This window comes from Ambystoma mexicanum, chromosome 3p (assembly GCF_040938575.1).
Source record: "Ambystoma mexicanum isolate Mex_15411 chromosome 3p, UKY_AmexF1_1, whole genome shotgun sequence".
Lineage (NCBI taxonomy): Eukaryota > Metazoa > Chordata > Amphibia > Caudata > Ambystomatidae > Ambystoma > Ambystoma mexicanum.
In genome coordinates this window covers 1186173088-1186194332 of record NC_090925.1, presented here as the reverse complement: position 1 = coordinate 1186194332, position 21245 = coordinate 1186173088, and the positions used below count along the sequence as shown (strand labels likewise).

General features: G+C 46.2%; 1 protein-coding gene across 1 annotated transcript in view; it reads right to left on the bottom strand.

Annotated features, from left to right (window-relative positions):
- SMAD5 (SMAD family member 5) overlaps nt 1–21245 on the bottom strand; it is a 293927-nt gene that overhangs the window by 28378 nt on the left and 244304 nt on the right. The window contains exon 6 of the mRNA XM_069652605.1: nt 5728–5984. Coding sequence (XP_069508706.1) covers nt 5728–5984 — 257 coding nt within the window. The remainder of the gene's footprint in view (nt 1–5727; nt 5985–21245) is intronic.

Here is a 21245-nt window from a genome sequence, read left to right as displayed (position 1 = left end):
GCAATTCCGCCCTATGCCACCTGCACAGAAATGGTCAGGTAGGGCGAGTAAACTGGTTGAGGACTGCAAATGCTGCTCTGAATCCAGAATACGCCATGAGAAAATGCCACAATACCAGTGAATGTGGATTACGTCAAATGAAAAGGGGAAAAAAAACAAACTAAATGTAGAGCTGCATTCGAAGCATGGAATGGCAAGAAATGCTGTAAAAAGGAGACCGGGAGAAAATAAAAGAAAAGACAAAGATCTAGGATTCATCACTTGAAATGCAGTGCAATGACAAAAGTACAAAAAATGCTGTTGAAATTGATTTTCAGACCCAGCCTTGGGTTAGGGTTCTGAGGCCACCGTAGCAGGGTCGTATAATGGTACAAGACAGCCATACGTCTATTGTCCAAACAGACATCTTTGGTAGGGAGTCGGGAGTTCAAGTGGTGGAAGCAAGCCTTGGTAAATCAACTAATCAAGTGGTGAAAGAACAAAAAGGTAGTTTCAGAGATGAGGGGTCCTCTCTGTATCCCACCACACTAGGGGATGCACAGGTTTAGGGGAGCTCCTTAGCCAGAACGCTACTCATCACTACCAGGGAGGGGAGGGAAAGAGTCAGGACTTTGCACCAATACAATGTAGGTTGCGAAGAGGGGTTCGAAACAGGTATGCAAGCTCACCCCCTCTCAGAATCTTCTAGAAGGAAACCAACCTAGGGCTCCTAGAATCGGTGGGCCCACTTACTTCTAACTCTCGTTCAGTTGTACGGGTCCGGGGGTCGCTTTCGTTTTTAGGAATAGGATTGGTGACCTCTTCAAAAAACCTGGACAAACTACAGACCATCCAGAATAATGCCCTACGTCCTGCACTGGCCATTGCCAAGAGGGAACACATATCTAAAGCCAGAAAAAATGCACACTGGCTGCCTGTTCAACAGCGTATTCAGTTCAAGACCCTGGTTATCACGCGCAGATGCATTAATCACACCGCTCCAGCCTACCTCTCAGAGAATCCTCCTACTTCCGGCAGCGAGACCCACTAGAACCCCTTACACCAACCTACTACCAATCCCGAGAATTGAAAAGGCAAGAGGAGGGGGCGCAAACTTCCCCTTCATTACATCCGGACAATGGAACTTGCTGCCTCAATCCATCAGAAATGAACCTTCTCAATTTGCCTTCCGCAAGACCTATTCAACTAAATAGCATATTCTGTATGATAATGTATATTGCGCACTACCAAGGTATTCTTCTGCCTTTGCTACTTGATGCCTTATACACACTCAAACCCACACTCTAAAGAGTTAACCACCTTTTTATTTGAAAGGTTACTGTAACTTGGCTATTTATAAAAACTGTACTAATGGCCTAATATAACCTATCGTCCACCTCGATTCTGCAACTAAGACATATTCACGTAACAGCGCCTCAATGCCCCTGGGCTGTGTGAGTTATATAAATACAAACAAACAAATAAATAAATAAATGATGTTTCCGAACTGCAGCGAGACTGTTCTTGTGATTTGGAAGCTGGATGACCAAGGCACACCAAAATGCACACCAAAACGACAAAAGGAGACCTCACCCAGGACACGAAGACAGCATGCAACAGTGAAGACTACTGCACTCAAGCATTGGCATGAAACTTCTGTGGCGGACACAATGAAAGTGCTCCAGTAAGGCCAATCTTCAGGATGGAGAGCAGCAGGAGTAAGATTGTCCTTCGATCACAGGCTGGAGAACTGCAGAGATACAAGTTTGAACTTGGAATGGTGACCGGTGCACAGCACAGGCCATGGAAAGAGCTGGTCAGACCAGAGTATGGTCATAGGACACTTCTGAAGGCTCCAGAGGGCAGGAGCAGCATGCAGAGGACTGGACCGGTTGGTTCCACCCCAACTAAGCAAGCTCAGTATCAGCGATGCCCTGTAGTTTTCACTTTTGAGACTTGCATACCAGGGGTGGGGAAACTGAAACAGCTTCTCTTGCATGTGTTTGGTAGAAATGTTTGTCCCCCATACCCCCAGTTCTAATGAGGGTTAAGTGCCTGCAGCTGTAAGGGAAGTTCCTTTGGCTGGCAATGATCAACGTTGCAGTCAGTGGTCAAGAGCTAAGATTCTAGGTGGGACTGAAATAGCCTCAGATTCCGACCTGCTATGCAGACCACTGGTCAAGTTAGATTCAGCTATTGGACCTGTAATCCCAATGCTTTGAGCCAAAATCTGTGGGAGTGATTACACATCCATCACACCTGAATAGAGGAGAACAGAAAATGGGGATGGAGAGGAAAACAGAGTTGAAGTGCCGTGAGTGTGAGAAGAACTGAAGAAGGTAACAAGGAGCCAACAAAGATAAGGAGGGAAGAAGTACGGGTGAAGTGCACTAGTGGAACGAGCTGCATGGCAAAAATATGGCCACAGAGAAGGAGAGGGGAAGGATGACACCATAGAGAAGAGGAAGAAAGGAGAAAAGAAGGAAGGTGAAGACACAGCTACAATTCTGCGTGGAAACTGTCTTTGGATCGCAAATGGAGTGAATGATGTCGCACCCATTCTTGCCTCACATTCAAATCCTGAGACTGCCCAAATTAGAAAATATGGTTCAGCGTTACAAACATTAACCTTAGTGCGAGTGTTGTAAAAAGGAAATGAACATGAAGGTAATGTGCATTATGTACTTAGTAATTTAGGCATACAACCCTTTTATCACAGACATTTATCAAACAAAGTTCTATGCTCATTCTATGTTCCCAAATATACTCTCATTTCATGTTGGAACCCTCACCGGAGTTATTTGCACCCTTGCCCTTTCACATAGGGACACCAGTCTGTCCATAATGGAATGATAACCTATCACATAATGTGTTTAAATATTCTAGCTTTTGATTATGTGCTATCTGCTCAGTAAGATAGTTTAACATTCATACTAGGACTAATATGTATATTAGAAGTGGTCATTACAAATGTTTGCAATGTCAGAACAATGAAACAACTTGCTATGTTTTGCCTTTTTGATAGCGTCTTCGGCCAAAAAGTATAGTATAACATATTGGTCCTTTTTCCCTCGGGTTGTGCAGCTAGTTGTCAGCAACGCCTGGGGTACCTGTAGCAAACGCACAACTGAAAGAAAGAAGAGAGAGAGAAGCGTAAAGAGACAGCGAGACCGCACACAGCAAGGGAGAGAGAGCGACCAGAGAAAGGTAGAGAGGAGGTAAGGGGGAAGACAGCGCACGCACAGAGGGGGGGAGACAGCGCAGGCACAGAGAGGGGGGGAGAGAACAAACAGAGGGGGGGAGAGAACTCACAGAGAGGGGGAGAGAACACACAGAGAGGGGGAGAGAACACACAGAGAGGGGGGAGAGAACACACAGAGAGGGGGGAGAGAACACACAGAGGGGGGAGAGAGCACAGAGAGGGGGGGGGAGAACGCACAGAGGGGGGAGAGCACATACAGAGAGGGGAGAGCACATACAGAGAGGGGAGAGCACATACAGAGAGGGGAGAGCACATACAGAGAGGGGAGAGCACATACAGAGAGGGGAGAGCACATACAGAGAGGGGGGGAGAGCACATACAGAGAGGGGGGGAGAGCACATACAGAGAGGGGGGGAGAGCACATACAGAGAGGGGGGAGAGCACATACAGAGAGGGGGGAGAGCACATACAGAGAGGGGGGAGAGCACATACAGAGAGGGGGGAGAGCACATACAGAGAGGGGGGAGAGCACATACAGAGAGGGGGGAGAGCACATACAGAGGGGGGGGAGAGCACATACAGAGGGGGGAGAGCACATACAGAGAGGGGGGAGAGCACATACAGAGAGGGGGGAGAGCACATACAGAGAGGGGGAGAGCACATACAGAGAGGGGGAGAGCACATACAGAGAGGGGGAGAGCACATACAGAGAGGGGGGGGAGAGTGCATGCAGAGAGGGGGGGGAGAGTGCATGCAGAGAGGGGGAAAGGGCGCACAGAGAGGGGGGAGAGCGCGCACAGAGAGGGGGGAGAGCGCGCACAGAGAGGGGGGAGAAAGCGTGCACAGAGAGGGGGGAGAAAGCGTGCACAGAGAGGGGGGAGAAAGCGTGCACAGAGAGGGGGGAGAAAGCGTGCACAGAGAGGGGGGAGAAAGCGTGCACAGAGAGGGGGGAGAAAGCATGCACAGATGGGGGGAGAAAGCATGCACAGATGGGGGGAGAAAAAGTGCACAGAGAGGGTGAGAGCGAGCGTACACAGAGAGGGAGAGAACGCACTGAGAGGGAGAGAATGCACTGAGAGGGAGAGAATGCACTGAGAGGGAGGGAACGCACTGAGAGGGAGGGAACGCACTGAGAGGGAAAAAGAGCTGAGAAGATGGGGAAAGCGCAGAGAGGAAGAGAAGGAGTGCAAAGACAGTGAGCGAGAAGGAGCTAGATTGGCATAGGATACACCGGGTAATGCTAGTTTACCAGAACTCCCCACTTGGTGATCCTAATTAAGCCAAATTACCTGATTTTTTTTGGCGTTGGTGAATTATTGTGGCACATGTGTCATAAGATTGCAGAAACCATTGTTACAGAAGAGAGTTGGAATTGGGGTTATTAACTGATACTATCTGGTTGGCATAGCAATGTGCAATGCCATGGCATAAAACGGAAAAATCACTAAAATCTTTCCCAACTTCTCCATGTACTACCTAATGAGAACTTCCCTAAAAATATTTGCTCCATTCAGCAGCTTTGTAAGAAGCAAGTCGGATGGTGAGATTTCCATTTTCTAGCTGCACAGCAAGTTCATATTGGGCTTTATTTCTCAGACATATGAACAACAGTTGAGATACTTTTGACAGATTTGTTTATCCTCCTGAGACTGCCTTTCTACAGCAGCCCATCCAATCCAGGCCGACTATCATGCCCCGCACACCACTCTCTACCCTCAACCACCCTACCCCCTTTGTGTGTGCTGGCTGGGTTTTGTTCAGGCTGTTTTGGGCTTCTTTTGTAGAGTTCTCTCGAGGCTACTTTGTTCATGTGTTTTGCCCCAGCCAACCACCATCAATCACCTAATGTGCACTTCCTCTAACCCCACCCACTCTGCTACCACCCGCTCGCCATACCCTCCTCTCTCTACCCTCACCCAAACAATCCCCACTCACTATACCAGCCACCCTACCCCTCCTCTCTACCGCCACACACCCTACCCCAATCGCTCTATCCCAACCCACCCTCCCCTGCTCACCCTAGTCCCACTCTCTACCTCCATCCTCTCTACCACCAGGCCCTACCATTTCTCTCTCTACCCCACCCACCGACTCTCTACAATCACCCCCACTCTCTACCCCATCCAATCCTTCCTCTCACACTCTTGCTTGTTTACCCTCTCACTGTCAACCTCTTTCTCATCATTAATGGCACCCTCTCTCAATCATGTCCTCCCTTGCCCTCTCTCAAACGTGTCCTCCCTTGCTCCATTTGCCTTCCTTCTCATTCTCTTGCACACCCGCGCCCCTTATCGCATCCTCCTTTGAAAATTTGCACTCTCCTCCCCGCACCGTAGTGCCTATAAATGCAAAATGGAAAGGACAGCAGTAAACGCCAAACCTATTGACTTTGCCAATCGTAGCCTTAAAACCTGTTGGCTTCAAGTTGTCTTTTGATTTCTGGCCTTGAGACAGACATACTTTTATTACATTGTCTACCCAGATCATTGTGTGGCAAGACCACAATATTCTTGAAGTTTTAAGTCAAATCAACAAAGCTCATTTACCTTCACAAAGCTCATCCTGATAGTGCACATTTTGGTGAGCTCATAAACCGCCTCAAATCCATGGTTGACAGACTGAGCTAAAAGCTGGGCAAACTCTTGGTTGTTGAAAATCTTAAGACTGCAGCCACTTGGAATCTTGCATACAGTTGTAGGATGAAAGCCATGATGGAAGTTGCAGTTCCGGCTCTGTACAAATATGCTACTATCACTGAGGCATTCAGCGTAAACCTCGCCTCCAACGTAGTAAAGGTGAACTCCTTCAAAACACACAATTAAAATCAACAGTTTAAGACATTAGAACACAATATTGTTTTTTCCATTATTAAAGTTTCAGTCTAAAAAACCACATAATATAAACAGCAATTACATTTACCCATTTTTCCTTTGTTCACTCATTTTTCAGACGAGCTTTTGTAACTCAAGCATTAAAGTCAGAAAATGATTATTGTTGACTGAAAGTGATGACCAGATGGAGTTGCAGAGAAAAACCTACTGTGAAGCAGAACAAGCATTAGGAATGCCAACAGTTTGGGATGTTGTGTAGGCATGGGAAAGGAACTTCCCAGGCACTGCCCTAGTGGTATTAACTGCCCATTGACGGTAGCAGGTGCAAAAATGGTGCTAATACCTGGCCATCTAATAGCAGTGCCTGGCAAATGCCAAATACATACACAAGCCAAGACTGTTGGCCTTACCAATACTTGTTTTTAACAGGACTTCAGTGAAGAACACACACAGTGCTTGACCAAGTTCAGACATCTGTATTACACCAGTAGCAATAGCTACAATCAAATCATTAACTTTCCGAAGACTGCTTTGAAAAAACACTGTGTGGAACTTAAAGTGAAAAGTTTGATGGTAAGGCTTTAAAGTGCGCTGAAAGAATTTGCAGGAGGGGTTTTAAGCGAGGAGGGGCAGGAACTGGGTGGGAATGGCCATCGGGATTAGCATGGCCATGGACAGTCAATGGGTGGCCAAATAACCAAACGCCACATTCAAGCTTTGTCTCTCATGTGCCATGTATCCCCATCTGCCTGAGGACCTTCCTTTAGTCTTGGTTAGCATCAGGAATACCCCAAACAGGAAGACAGGGTTAACTCCCTCCTCCATGAAGACATCTATAGACGCTCAGTGCAATTACCCTAAACTCCACCTTTAGAAAAAATAACTTTTTGAATTGACACCTCATAGATGATAACCTTCTTGAATATGTCAGAAAGCTCATATCTACCATCAGCTCTTCATGCACAGGTAGGGGAAACCCTGGGAACTAATAGGAGCCTAGTATTCTTTGCAACAAGGAGAGACTGTCCTGATCCGAAGCAATCAACGGAAACCTGACTTAGTTCCATGATGGCAAGAGCCATACCAGGTCCTTCACGTTGCTAACTTGACAATTAAGGGGAGGGAATATTCTACTTGGCTACACACTTCTCAATGCAAGCATAGTGTGCCACTGACTGGAAAATAAACATTGGACTTTTATTTGAGCCAGGTTAGTCTGGGACTCTTATTTGCCTTTCACTCTGAATGACTCCTTTAAAAATAGCATGAACCAGTACCTACTAAGCATGGCCCTTGGAGGAAATTGAACCAATCATTGGGATCAACTACTTCTGAAGTAAAATCCTGGCCCTGGAGTAAGAGTACTGTGAGGAGTCGGGAATGAAACTCTGACACAAGGTAGACATGGTTTTGGCTAAAGACTTTTATTGATAAATAAAAAGAGGTTAGGAGAATGCCTTGCTGTCCCTGTACTGCGTTTTCCTACCTGAACTCAAAACTCGGGCTCTGTCAGTGTCAGAATGTCCAAAAGAAAAAAACGTCCTCTGTCCAAAGTACTATTTTTACCCTCAGATTCTAAAAACAAAATTAACTCAAAGGCAAAAAGGATAATGTCTTTGGTCTTCAGTAACTCCAACAGAAAGTGCCTCACGGATATGGATCTTTGCTCCAGACGTTGTCTCCCTTCCCCTAGATTCTTCTTCATGTTTTCTTACAAATAACAGTTCTCGTCTTTTCTCTTGATCAAACAGAAAATCATACAAACATTGTTTGACCTGTTTTATCGTGTTAGGATACCTGGTGTACTTTCCTGCCAGGATTTTGCTCCTTACTCTGGGACCAGCACTACCTTTTGGTCGTTCTTATATGCTCCTCAATTTGTCCTTGCCTGGTATGTTTCCCTACCAGGACTTTCTTGGTACACTTGTACCTGCGTGGTATACTTTGCTGTCAGGGCTTTCTGTAATCATGTTCTTCTAACTGCCTGATACAGGGCTTGTCTCAAAGTTACAAACTTCGAGCTGCCTGGCGTACTCTCCTGCTAGGGCTTTCCACTTGTGTGCTTTTGCTCACACTTCCACTCTTGATAGTTCACTACATTAGCCTTATTCACCAAGTCCACTGTGCATTGCCTTGTTAGCATTTCTTATATCCATTTGCAGCATATACTCGCATACCTGAAAGTCTCTCTTTTTTTACTTGCAAGGTATTTCCTCATTCTGCTAGTCAGAGTGCATCTAGCAGCATTTTGCGTGGCGTTGTCTGGGTCAGTGTCACAGCCGGTGTAGGTAACGTAGCTCTGCGATTGCAGCTTCTCTTCACCAACATCAGCTGTCCAGGTTTTAAACTTTCAGGTCTGTCTAAGGGATTCCAAAAGACTAGACCGCGACATAGGCTTTCCGATTCTGGTGATCTTTACTATTCTTTGACTCTTCCTTGTTGCAGTACCTAATGCATCACCCTCGTTGTCATGTTGGGAAATGTTATCAGTATACTCAGTACGTGGATGAGGATGATTAACAAAATAAGCCATTAAGGCTTGAGGAACAGGAAAAATTTCATGAAGGCTTGAGAAACACAGGACACATTTTTAAAAGGTAAATGGGGAATATGCATCTTCCCCTGCAGATGCCACAGCTCTTTTTCGAGGGTCGCCACTCCCCAGGTGGTTATGGGAATGTCAGTTCACTGTCATAGGAATCCCGGATGAACGCTCTTAATGGGATTTAATGGCAAGTCAGCCCTAGAGGATTGGTGTGTGGAGTTTGGGAAGATATTTTTATCAGGGTCATAAGGCAGGTTCAATTTTAAAGATTGGCCTATGGGTCTTGGCACCAAGTTCTTCATACTTTTCAAGGTAGATGGAGGATATACGGCAGTATGCCATGAGGGATGGGAGATTTATCCTTCGCGGGAAAATGGGGATACCAGGTCTCATCTGAAGAAGCCATGATATCATGCCAGAGGTTGTCCCCCCTGCCCCCTGTGTTCCGCCCTTATATGGTCGCCCCCAGGGTCAGGATCAGGATATGGTAGCGGCTGCCATCCCCTGGCCACAGGGGAGGTCACCAGCGTTATAACAGTGAGGACTCCATAGGATTCATCATGGTAGAAATATATTCACATGGTAAGAAGGAAACCTACGGGTCAAACAGAGTTGGGATTGTGGAGTGGAAGAACGTCTCAGATTTCTCCCTAAGCCAGCAGAGTGTCCATCCATGCCATATTCTCCATCTGTGCAATCATTTCTGACACAGGTTATCGGAGAGTGCTTGCAGCAAAATGGCAGTCAGTGACTTCCAACTCTACTGTCTGAACCAAGACTCCAAGTCCACACCAGTTCCAATAGTTCCCAACGATTTACCTTGGCCTGCATTGATACATTTACCAGACTTTCCTTTTCACAGTTTTTCCCTTTTGTATTTTATAGATAATCGTTGGGATATGGAGAGGTAATAGATTGGATGGAGCAAGGCTCTGTAACCACAAAATGGTAAATGTGGCAGGTCAACAAATAACAACACGATTTAGGGGAGAGTAAACAGCCCACATGGAGCATACACAGTGGCGTTTATGGGAAGATGCTGTGTTAAGTATGCAGGAGACAAAAACTGACATGGCGTTAACACAGACTAATTGGGCATGCTCACATAAATCAGAGGTAATTTGCCAGAACAATGGCGAAAAGAAAATAGGTCATGGTCAATAATACAACAGCATCACAAGCTTTTGAAGTTACCCAATTCAGGAAACTAACTAGAGTGATCTCTCAGTCTATATGTTACAATACAATTTGTGAGATAGACAGGTTGGGGTATCGATATGTCTTTGGAGTTTTTCAATGTTTATCTGCCCTTCAGGTTACTAAATTTCCAAACTGTTTAGGAGGAGCAGCCATAAGGCTGATTCAGGGAAACGGTAGCAGCTGGAACAGCTTTGTAATAGGACATGGCCTGTGGCAATGTTCCCAGTTTTCTGAACAATCAACATTCAAGAAGATGTGCTTCATTACAGCTGCCCTAGAGTAAACAAAAGCAATGTGGGAGTCCCAGAAGATCTATGAGCCTGGAGAGACCTGTGGAACTACAGCAATTGGAGATGTCGAAGAACTTGCACCTTTCAAGCTAAAGGTCCAGTGGAAGGCACATGTACACTGACAAGCAAAGTCAAACCGGGCCTCTGGGCAGGCTGAAACACGGGCTGAGTCACTAAGAACAATTATCAGAGGTCCGACGTCCCAAAAGACCTGCTCTTATTAGACCTTTGCCATCCACATGGGAACTATCTGGTAGTGGCTTCACCTCCATTGCCTCATGGGATGGCCCCCTACGTCAGCCAGGGTAGAAGGAATGACATCCAAAGATTTGTCGCACACGCTAACAAGTTGTCAGAGAAGAGAAGACTTGGAGAAAATCTTCCGACCTTGCCCTGCTCGAGGAACTCTGTGCTACACAGAGACGACTGAACAACACTGCCAAGGCCAAATATTACCAAAATCCCAAAGCCAAGGCCAAATATTACCAAAATCCCAAAGCCAAGGCAAATGATGAAAGCAGAGCCCTCTTCAAAGCCATCAAGCACTGCATGAACCCTCTACCCGACCCACCCATACCATACTCCATCGAGAATGCCACCGCCATTAACTCTATCTTCATCAATAAGTTCAGCATGATCCACCAACACAGACAAAAAAGCTACAACTGACAGCACACTACACATCTGATCTCGCAAAACCACAACCACCTGGACAACTTTCAAGACACTCACTATGGACGACCTTACTGCCATTCTAGCATCCCTCAAAGCCAAATCATATGTGGACATCATCCTCCCTGCCCTCTGTACTCTTGACTGAAGAACTCCTTCCTTTACCCGACAATCATCAACAGCTCCCTAACTCAAGGCACATTCCGCTCGAACCTCACGACCGGACAAATCCTCCCACTTCTCAAGAAACCAACACTGAACCCAGACAACCTCAGTAACTACCACCCCATCACCCATCATCGCTCTCTGTTAGGGAGAATTCTCATTTTATGGCTAATTTCCCTCACCTAGTGAGTCCCCCAGCAGCTTTGCTGGATTTCTGGAGTTATTTTTTTCACTTGGTAAGAGTGTGCCTCTTTTTTCCACTCTTACCTGTGTTTTTGCCATGTGTATTTCATCTGCTTTTGTGATTGTAGACTCTGGAGTACACCACTTCAGTAGCCCCCTTCTTATGTGTGTTACACAGCACCTTCAGTGCAGTGACACAGGGTTGTCTTTTAGACTTCCCACCGACTCCATTTCTGAGGCTGACTACTGTCCCCCAGAAAAGCATAAAGTTGCCATTAACTTTACTTAGTCATTTAACCACAGATCCAGTACACCCCATCTTACATGGAGTACTGGAAAGGGTTAAGCCTTAGCCCTTTTTATCTGTACCTCCTAGAGCATTCGCTCTTTTAACATTTAGACTTGGCTGGTGGCAGTGGTATCTACCCTAACTTTTCTACCGCGATTATACTATATAAACATGGTATTGTTTTAGGCTATTATATTAGCCTCGAACATAAATCCGCTTGACCAAATACTTTTTCTTTTGGCTCCGGTCAGGTTTATTCACCATTTCTTTTTGTTAAAGTCCTTCTTGTGTTTTACTTTGCACGGCAAACCAGGTGTGCCCTCTTTGTTCACTGTCTTTTGGCAGACTTCTGCCAAGAAGCCCTCCTCCAGGCGCCTGGGTGTCTAGGTGGGCTGAATGGGAGGGAGGGGTGAAGTCACCCCCTGCACAGGGTATCCTAGGAAACCCAAGTCGCCCTTTGCCATGATTGGCTGAGGTGGTTGTCCGGGCTGGACAACCCCCCTGCTGCGTGATTGACAGCCAGGCTGTGTGAATGGGGGATTTTCGCATAAAAGGCATGTCTCTTGGGCTAGAAGTCGCCACTGGAACTACAATGAACCAAAGAGAAGCAGAGAAGAAGACTGCTGCTACTACTACCCCGTCCCGGTGAAGCCCTGCTGCAGTCCTGAACTATCTACCCTTCGACGACCAGAGAAGATCCAGTCCGGAGTCTTCTTCTCTTCAGCCTGATGGGGATAACCAGCTCATCTTTCACAGCCAGAGGATCCTCTTCTTGGTCGAAATCGCTGCACACTGCTGTAGTGGTCCGGATAGCCACCTGAAGAGCCTCTCCTGTTTTTAAGGAGTGCACCTTTTATTCACCATCGCTGCTGCCGGCTTCATCCCTGTGTGGTGCAGAACCCTCCAGACGTCGTCCTTTGCACCAAAGCTCCAGGAACCGTGAGTCTGCAGGAAACTACCAGGAACAACTGCCGTGGCACCAGCTTCTTCCTTGAATAAGGTACTGTGTTCTGCTTGAGGAATTAGGGTGAATCCCTTTGCTTCGGTTCCAAGGCTTGCCCTTGTCTTCCTTCCTTCTTATAACTTTTGCTTCTCTGTTGACAGTATCTAAGTATCTATCTAAGGTGCGGTGTGCGAGCAGTGTGTCTGGTGGAGGACTAGTGGACAGACTGCTGTGCTTTTGCTGCTTGAGGACTGTTTACTGAGCACATTTTGCAGTCCGCTTTCTACAGCTACCGAAGGATTTCAGATTCCATCTATATAAACACTGCGCATGCGCGGAGCGCTGCGAGGTGTGCGAGCAGTGTGTTAGGTGTCGGGAGAAGCTTTAAGCGGGTCTCCCCCCTTTTTGTTGGCTGCTTTCTCTTTGCTACGGAACGAAACAGTCCTGGAAAAACACTTTATCCACACATCCTAAAATAAACTGTCCAGGGTGTACAATGAAGCATCCCAACGACTTTTCCTTCTTAGCCCTGATACAGTGCCTCCCATACTCTGGCATCCGGGTTCTTTGGACCTACCGATATCAACATGGCACCGCCCACCCCGTCCGAGGCAATCCTCGAGAAACGTTGCTTGCGAAGCAGCACACTGCTAAATGAATTCGGGGGCGAAGGACTCGTGTCGTCCCCATCCCCAGCCCCGACTCCGCCTGCTCTCCAATCGGAACTGACTCCGATAGTGGGAGATTATTCAAAGAACAAGGCGGTGCTAAAATCTTCAGTGACACTGTCAATAAACCAACAATCGTTAGCAGATTGCCTGCCAACCGCTTTTCCATCTTGTACTAAACCAGGAGACGGTCATGAAAGAGGCCAAGCGCCAGGATGTGGAGTGGACCTGTTGGTCAAGGAGGAACTGCCGGCCCATAGTGAGGCCAGGACCCCTGACGGCGAATAAGCAAACCAAGTGGCCAACAAGCCTACAGAGCGAGGGAGCCCGCAAACAGAAACTCGAACCCCCACCTGTTCCACTGTATCGACGAGGGAATCCACGCCTGAGGCTGTCGGAGGGCAGCATCGTCGGGGGCCTGATTGGCTGGGGGTGGAAAATGTGCCTCTCGCAACAGAAGATGCCCTGTCACACCAAAAACTACCACAAAACCTCCCTATTGTGGGAAATGGGGAGGGAAATGGAGCCGGGACAGGAAGGCTCAGGCCCCCCCCCCCCCCATTTAAGGTCCAAACCACAGCCTTGATCCATAGAACTATTAACCCCATCTAGGGGAAATCAGGTTCCGTATTTTTCAACCGAGCGACCTATTAGAATTGCCTCAAGCGATTCTCTGACATCTGACCAAGAAGAGCAGTCTATAATATATGACCCAAGGAGTACTGACTATGAAGTTTTGGAAGCAAGCTGCACCCAAAAAGATAAGCACCTAGACCTCACACCAGCGCCAGCTGAAAAAGTTAAACAGGATCAGAAAACCGAAAATTCTGCACATGCGGACATTTCTAAAGACTCAAATCCTAAGCTGGGTTCCGATTCAACAAAGGCCCAGAGTGACTGCCATCAAACTGATGAGGCCTCTGATCTCGTATCAAAGGAAACAAATTTAAAAGAAACGGCAAAAGTAAAATCTACACCAAATAGAATACTTACAAAAAAACAAAGAGAAGTGGGACCCAAAATCCAAGGGAGCGCAAAGTGCTTCCCAACTCCTCTGATATCGTCCTCCCTAAAAGAATACTTCCTAAAACAACATAAAAGGAAATTGGACCATGATTCAGAGCTTTCCGATGTAGAGATTTTGGAGGCCGTACAAGACCCCTTTCCAGCACACAAAGCGCAAAAAACTGATTGAATTAACCCCAGGCCGGGTCCAAAACCTTAATCATCATGGCAAAAGATAACGATCACCGAAGAAATTTCTAAAACACCAACCCCAGGACCTTCGCGCAGAGACGCCTCCATATCCTTCGGCCTCTTCAAGCCCTCATAGAAGCAGTGAGCTGCCAACCAATAACGAAGTAGAAAAAACATCAGTGGTACCCCCGACCCAGGGGGTAGCATGCCTTCTACTTCCAACTACTCCAATAGGTGAGCGAACTTTTGCAAAACCTCTAGCTGGACACATAGAAGACAGACGGGCATGGACTAGAGTCCACATACAAGAATCTTCGCGCCCCTATAAGGTGCGTCAAGCAGAAGAAGAAATTTGTCCACAAGACTCATCGTTATCCTCAGATAGAAAAAGTCAAGACAGAATCTCTGTCCATAGTGGCGACAAGGGTGTGCATACTCCGGTCAAAAGCAGAAGACTCAGTGAAATATCAGCGTCTGCTCAGAAGGAGTCTCCGAGTAAAAAAGCAGACCCGTTACAAATAATGTCAACAATCACAATTGCCCTAAATCCTTTTGCAAAACTCTGAGTCCATTAATGAAGCACTCAAAGACAATTTCACTATGTCATCTACAATGCTGGCAAAATTGACTTTCATTGAGGGCAACAGCCCTGGACTCAAAAACTACTAAATCACAGGCGTCTTTGGAGGCAAACATTTCCAAACTGGAAGACCAGCTCATGAAAAGACACCACGTCGCTCAAGTTTCCTCATTATCAATTTGTACTGCGACCTAAACCACTGAAGGGCCACCGCAAAAGGACTTGGCCCCAATCTTCGCAAAAATTCCATCACGTCACCCGTCGGTTACATCCGAATCTAGGCCCTTAAAAGAGCGAACAGGGCTGGAGTCGCACAGAATAAACCAGCAAAAACACTCAAACAACAAATAAAACCTGCGTTGACAACCACATCAAACCAAATAAAAGAAAAGTCTTCCCAACCATTGTTGGTCCCAGGCGCCGGAATAAATGGAAATAAAAAAGAAGAGGATAAAATAAGGGTGACTGAACGTGCACGATCTACTCTACCCGTCAAACCAGATCATCAGAACTTGGCTCAATCGCCCAAAACGATTGAGGAATTTCAGGAAAACAGTGACTTAATGAATTTGTCTGCGCACTATGATAATTTAGAAGAATCCCGAATTACAACAATATCGCCCCTTTCTGATGACAAACCATTACCAATAGCCTCCAATAAAAGCTCATCAACGACCGGCATAGAAGAAGCAGAAGGTGGAAAAGAGGCTTCTAAACTGAGGCTCCGGCGAGGTGAGGTTGTTGGGGGTTCTACGGATGACAAAAGAAATCACAAAGTGAGTCCCCTTGTGCAAAGACATAGCCGGACATTCATTACAGAAAACAAAAGTGACTATCGATCGGAAGCCCAGAGGCCAACGAGGCACGCAGATGAATTGCGGTTACCTAAAGGACCCAAGAAACTTGAAGAAAAACTCTCAGGAACCACAATCTTTAAACTCAAACAAATTTCATCTAAAGAAGGCTACATGGTCCTGAAAAGAAAAATGGTTCTCAAAACCCTAGCAAAAATCAGCAAGTTACAACACCTGACGACCAACGATTTTGAGTTGGTAGCGCCATACCATCGGGACCATAGAGCAAAAGCATTCATTCACATAAGAAATCAAGCCCTAGCAGAAATCCCTATAGAAGTGTCAAAAGATCTACACAAATTAGGATTCAACTTGTTCCCATTACCAAAATCCACACATAAGCAACCAGATCAAGAAACTCAGAGGAGGGCTTCCCCGGCAAGGTCCCATACATTTCAAGAACTGAAGCTCTTTACAACCAAAATCGATGGCAAGATACCTAGAGGAGAAGAATTACCTGGCATCAGACTTCGAAGAATGGACCGGAAGATTCTAATAGGAGAAAAGAAGGTGTCAGCCCTGAGTCCTCATCAAATTATGAAAGCTCCGGCCGGAGCACCCGTCAGCGCAATCATAAAACTATGCAGAGTTCAACGGATAGAAACTATACTACAGACAAATGGGAGGAACATAATCAAAACCAAATGTTTCAGAAGAAGGCAAAACTCTCAGAGGGACCTTGAAGTGGCTGGCGGACACGTTTGGACGAAACCAAAAGAAATAGCAGCTAACACGAAGCCCCCTAGAGTTTCTTACATCAAGAGTGGAATTGGCTTCAAATTCGTCCAAAAAAGATCTGGTTATGGCATCATGTAATACAAGAGGCTACAAACACCTGACCCGCCCGAGCGATTTAAATCTGGGGAGCTTCGATATCCTGTGTTCACAGGAAACCTGGTTAATAGATATACCGACATTAGGCGGATTCGCAATTTTCGCCATCCTGCAGGTCACTAATGGGAAGACCTTCCTCGGGCCTCCTAACTGCCATTCGGATAGGCTCAGGGATTACACCAAAAACCAAAATTGAAGCCTATGGCATGCTTGGTACTCTAACTTCATGGCAGCGCCACGACCCAGTGCAGGATACATGAATCACCTCAGATCTGGCAATAATAAATCTTTATTGGAATCCCGAGAGAACATCATCGAAATAATTTTGCAAATCAGTGGCCAAAGTCATTGATACCATCAACGTGGACCTTGATATTGACAATATCATAATCTGCGGAGACTTAAACGCGAAGTGCAAAACATACATAACATCTGCAAGAGCATTGCCGACCCACCCCCCTGGCAGATGAGAGGTTTGGCGTGGTCAAAGCTTATGAAAACAAGAAACTTTTTTAATGCAGCAACGTTCCAAGACTCCGAACCACAGATTCCAATGTGGGAAAGAAATGAATACTTTGCCACTCTTGATTACATCTTCGTAACTGAAGGTCTGATCCCTCCAATTTCGTCCTTCAAAGTACTGAAAACGCTAGAAAGCGATCACAACTTGCTACAACTGTCCTGGTGCGCATTGGCCCCGGAAAGGCTTTTATACGCATCGACAGTGGAATCATACAAGCAACAAACCCGAAAACGCCTTACTGCAGAAAACATAAGATCAATAAAGGACAGGTTAAGCACGGATCCCGAGTTCAGAACATCTAGTTCAGTTGTCAGGAGACCGTTCAATACTCCCCTATTGTCGCCACATAGGGTGTGCTTTTCAGGAACAAAGGGCAAACAACCTGCACACAACCACACGATCGGATGGTGGTAAAAAAGAGCCGTGAAACAAGAAACCTGAAAATGTTTGCAATCAGGCACCAAACAGTTGAGGCTTGGTCCGCATACCAAAACGGAGCAAACCACTACAAATCGTGGATTAAACATCATGCGGCGAGCCTCTATCAAAAGGACGCCAAAGCCATGCAGAAGTCCCTGGTTTCAAAAAATACAAGAGACACTTCTGGAACCTATTAAAAACTACAAATGGGCAAAGGGCTCCCCCTATTTCAAACAAGGTCTCGGAACAAAACTGGGTGTCGTACTTCAGCGTCCTTTTTCAGCCGCCCTCAATATCAGAAGACAGGAAAATCCAGCCGCTCAGTGAACCCTGGATCCCCCTGACAGATGTGTAAGATATTTTAAGAATAGCAAAACTGAAATCTTCAAGAGCTCCTGGCCCGGACGGTCTGACCAACATAGACATCAAAAAACACCCAGAAGAATGGGCTGCAGTTATAAGTGAACTTTTTAATCAATGTCACAAAGCTAAACCGATCCCTGCATCCTGGACAGAAGCGGTACTGGTCCCAATTTTTAAAAAAGGGTGTAGAGAAAGCCCCTCCAACTACAGACCAATTGCCTTGTTGGACATTCTGGGAAAAATATTCGCGACTTTGCTCCTCTCGCATTTTCAAAAGTGGGCAAAAGGCTCGCCCGCAGCAGACATCTTCCAGACAGGTTTCCAAAAGGGTACAGGGACAGCGATCAACATCTTAATCCTCAACATCATAAAAGCAAAGGTGAAATCAGGTGCCCTGAAAGTCCATTTGGCTTTGGTTGACCTCTCGAAGGCCTTTGACATTGTGGATCGCGATAAACTTTGGGCAAAATTGAGAACCTGGAAAAGCCAGACTCCAATATTGGATCCAATTATGGCCCTACACACAAAAACTACCATGCGTGTCTGTCTGAGCCAGCAAGGCCACCTTTCAAACATAATTCACACGAAACGTGGGTTCAAGCAAGGTTGCCCACTGGCCCCGGCGCTGTTTATTGCCTTCATCAGAGACTTCCAGTATACTGAAAAGAAATTGTTTTCATTCCTGCCAAATGTGGGACTGTCAAAAGTTTCCAGGTTATGGGTTGCGAATGACCTGATCCTGATGGACCAGATCAAAGTAGGTCTGCAACGTCAACTAGCGAACCTCTCTGCCTACATTAAAAACAACAACTTGGAAATTAACACTCAGAAAACAAAAATCCTTCTCTTCACAAAATCAACAGTCGACCGCAAAACCTCGCCGACTTGGTTCCTTGAAAACACCAAACTGGAAGTGGTGAAAGAATATAAATATCTTGGGGTGTGGATCGATAATTCCCTGAAAGAAGACACCATCATGAAGACCCTGTGGGATAAAACAAGAAATGTGACAGCGCAACTAAAAGCTGTGGAATAAAATTCAGAAAGTTTTCGTGGACGCCAGCTCTACAATTCTACAAGTCCAAAATAGTTCCAGCACTATTATATGGAATGAGTGCAAACCTAACCCTTCCTCAAGATCTGTGGTTAAAGCTGGAAGGTTTTGTGTGGAAGGCGGTGCAGGGTCTTCCAAAGTCAGCCCCTATGGCAGCGATTCGACGGGACCTTGGTCTTATGTCTCTTGCGTCAATAGTCGAGCAGGGTGCGCTGCAACTCTTCAGAAAAATTCTTTTGCCGGATTCCCTCCCTATCTTCCAGGTTGTAGCAGAAGAAATACAAAGAGGGGGTGCAAACCTCTAAATGACTGGGTAAAGAAATTAAAAGACAAACTGGAAGAGATAGCCTGCACGGAAGAACTCTTAATCTCAAATCCAGGCAGAGTGAAAGAAAAAATAGAGCAGCAAGATTGGATTATGACCAATGAAAAAATCCTGTTTTATAAACTACTCAAAAGATCTTCCTCCCGGCCACAATAAACCAAAAACACCATTGAGATATTGTGAAAAATTTCCTGAGAAAGAATTGAGAAGAACATTCATGAGAGCTTGGTTAAATACCTTACACACAAGAGAAATTTTGGCTATTAGATTACAATCTACAACATCCTCATGTCGTTTATGTGAAAACCCAGATCAGCCTGAAACAGTGAGACACCTCCTGACGTCCTGTCCAGAAATGTCTAAAGAAAGAGGCCTACTTGGCACCACTATTATCCCACCCATCAGCACTAAGTGAAGAAATGGGTTGGTGCCGGCTCATTGCTGGTGACTCAGGTAGATGGTCGAGGGCCGCAGCTAAACTCTTGGATATTGCATTGAAACGAGCCAACCCAGTAAAAGTCTAACGGATACTGATCAGTCTTCTGACAAGATTGCTCAAATGACTCTCGAAAGAAAACGACAGTCGAAAGTGGTGTCCTAAGTACTCTCGTTAGAACTTTTTATTAAAAATGGCAAAAGACTTTGTAAAAATCTTTTATTGATTAATTACAAATAAAAAAAAATAAAAAAAAAATATCTAAGTACTCCTGGCAACGTTGAATCTTGAACTGTCCGACTGTGTGATCCTCGACAACAGGAAACCGGTTCCACTTGACACTGGCTCTGGCAGATTAACTCTTGAATTTCTGTCAACAAGTGTTCTCTGGTTCCGTCTGCCTTGACAAAAGTATTGCCTATGATTTTTGCCCCCAACTCTCTCTAGTTAACTCAGGTGCTAAGTGTGTTTTTGCCCCGGTAACATTTCTTGCCGCGGATAAGCGTATCTTTAGTAAGACCAAACTGTCATTACTGTCAAAAAGTGATCGCATACGTATTCCCGGTAACGTCTTTTGTTCCACAACACCGGTCCCTTTAAACATAGGGTCCTTACCTTGAGTTAGAGTGTACCGAAGTGAATTGGTTGGTTGGAACAAGTTACTTACTTGTAACTGTTTTCTCCAGCATGGGTCTGGCATGGATTCACATGCTCATGAATATTCCCCGTCGTCAAGCTGGGAATCCTCGGTAAAGAAAAAATCAGTATCAGTTTCGTTTCTGATCTGTCTTTCCTAGTAGTAACCAATTACTGGTCTCTGGGTCATACTGCCCCCAGCCAGTGACCGCCCTCTCCCTAAGCCCGCCTCTGGCAGCCATCCTCAGATTTGGTAGCACGTAAAGTGGCAGTATGACCAAGTGAAGAGCTGCAGAGGGGCAGGAGGGAGGGTTCGCATGTGAATCCATGCCAGACCCATGCTGGAGAACAACAGTTACAGGTAAGTAACTTGTTCCTTCTCCAGCATGGGGTCTGACATGGATTCACATGCTCATGAATATAACAATACATAGCAGTACACACATGCACAACCACAGGAGGTGGCAAAGGCTCAACATTAAGCATTTCTTACCTCCTCACCAGGTTCACCTTAAGCGAAAAGATTGCGCAGCACTGCTTGGCCGACTCTGTACTCCTCCCTGGAATCCCGGTCGACGCAGTAGAATCTTGTGAAGGTGTGCGTCGACCTCCACGTAGCAGCCCTGCAGATGTCCAGCAGGGGCACACCAGACAAGAACGCTGTGGTAGCAGCGATCGCTCTGGTCGAATGGGCTCTCTGACAGTCGGGCAACGGTCGGTTTGCCAACCGATGACAGTGCATGATGCAGCTGGAGAGGCATCTGGAAATGCAAGCCTTCAAGAGAGCCTTCCCTTGGTTCACAGGTCCAAAGTTCACAAACAGCTGTGATGTCTTCCGAAAACTCTGTTCGCTCCACGTAGAACTTCAGCGCTCTAGCTACATCCAGCGAGTGCACAGTCCTCTCGGCCAGCGACAAAGGCGACGGGAAGAAAACAGGTAACACCAAGGGCTTGTTGAGATGGAAGTCCGACGGCACCTTGGGCATGAAGGAGGGGTGTGTCCACAGCACTACCCTCGTATCGTGAAAGGTCAGGTATGGAGGCTTGCAGGATAGG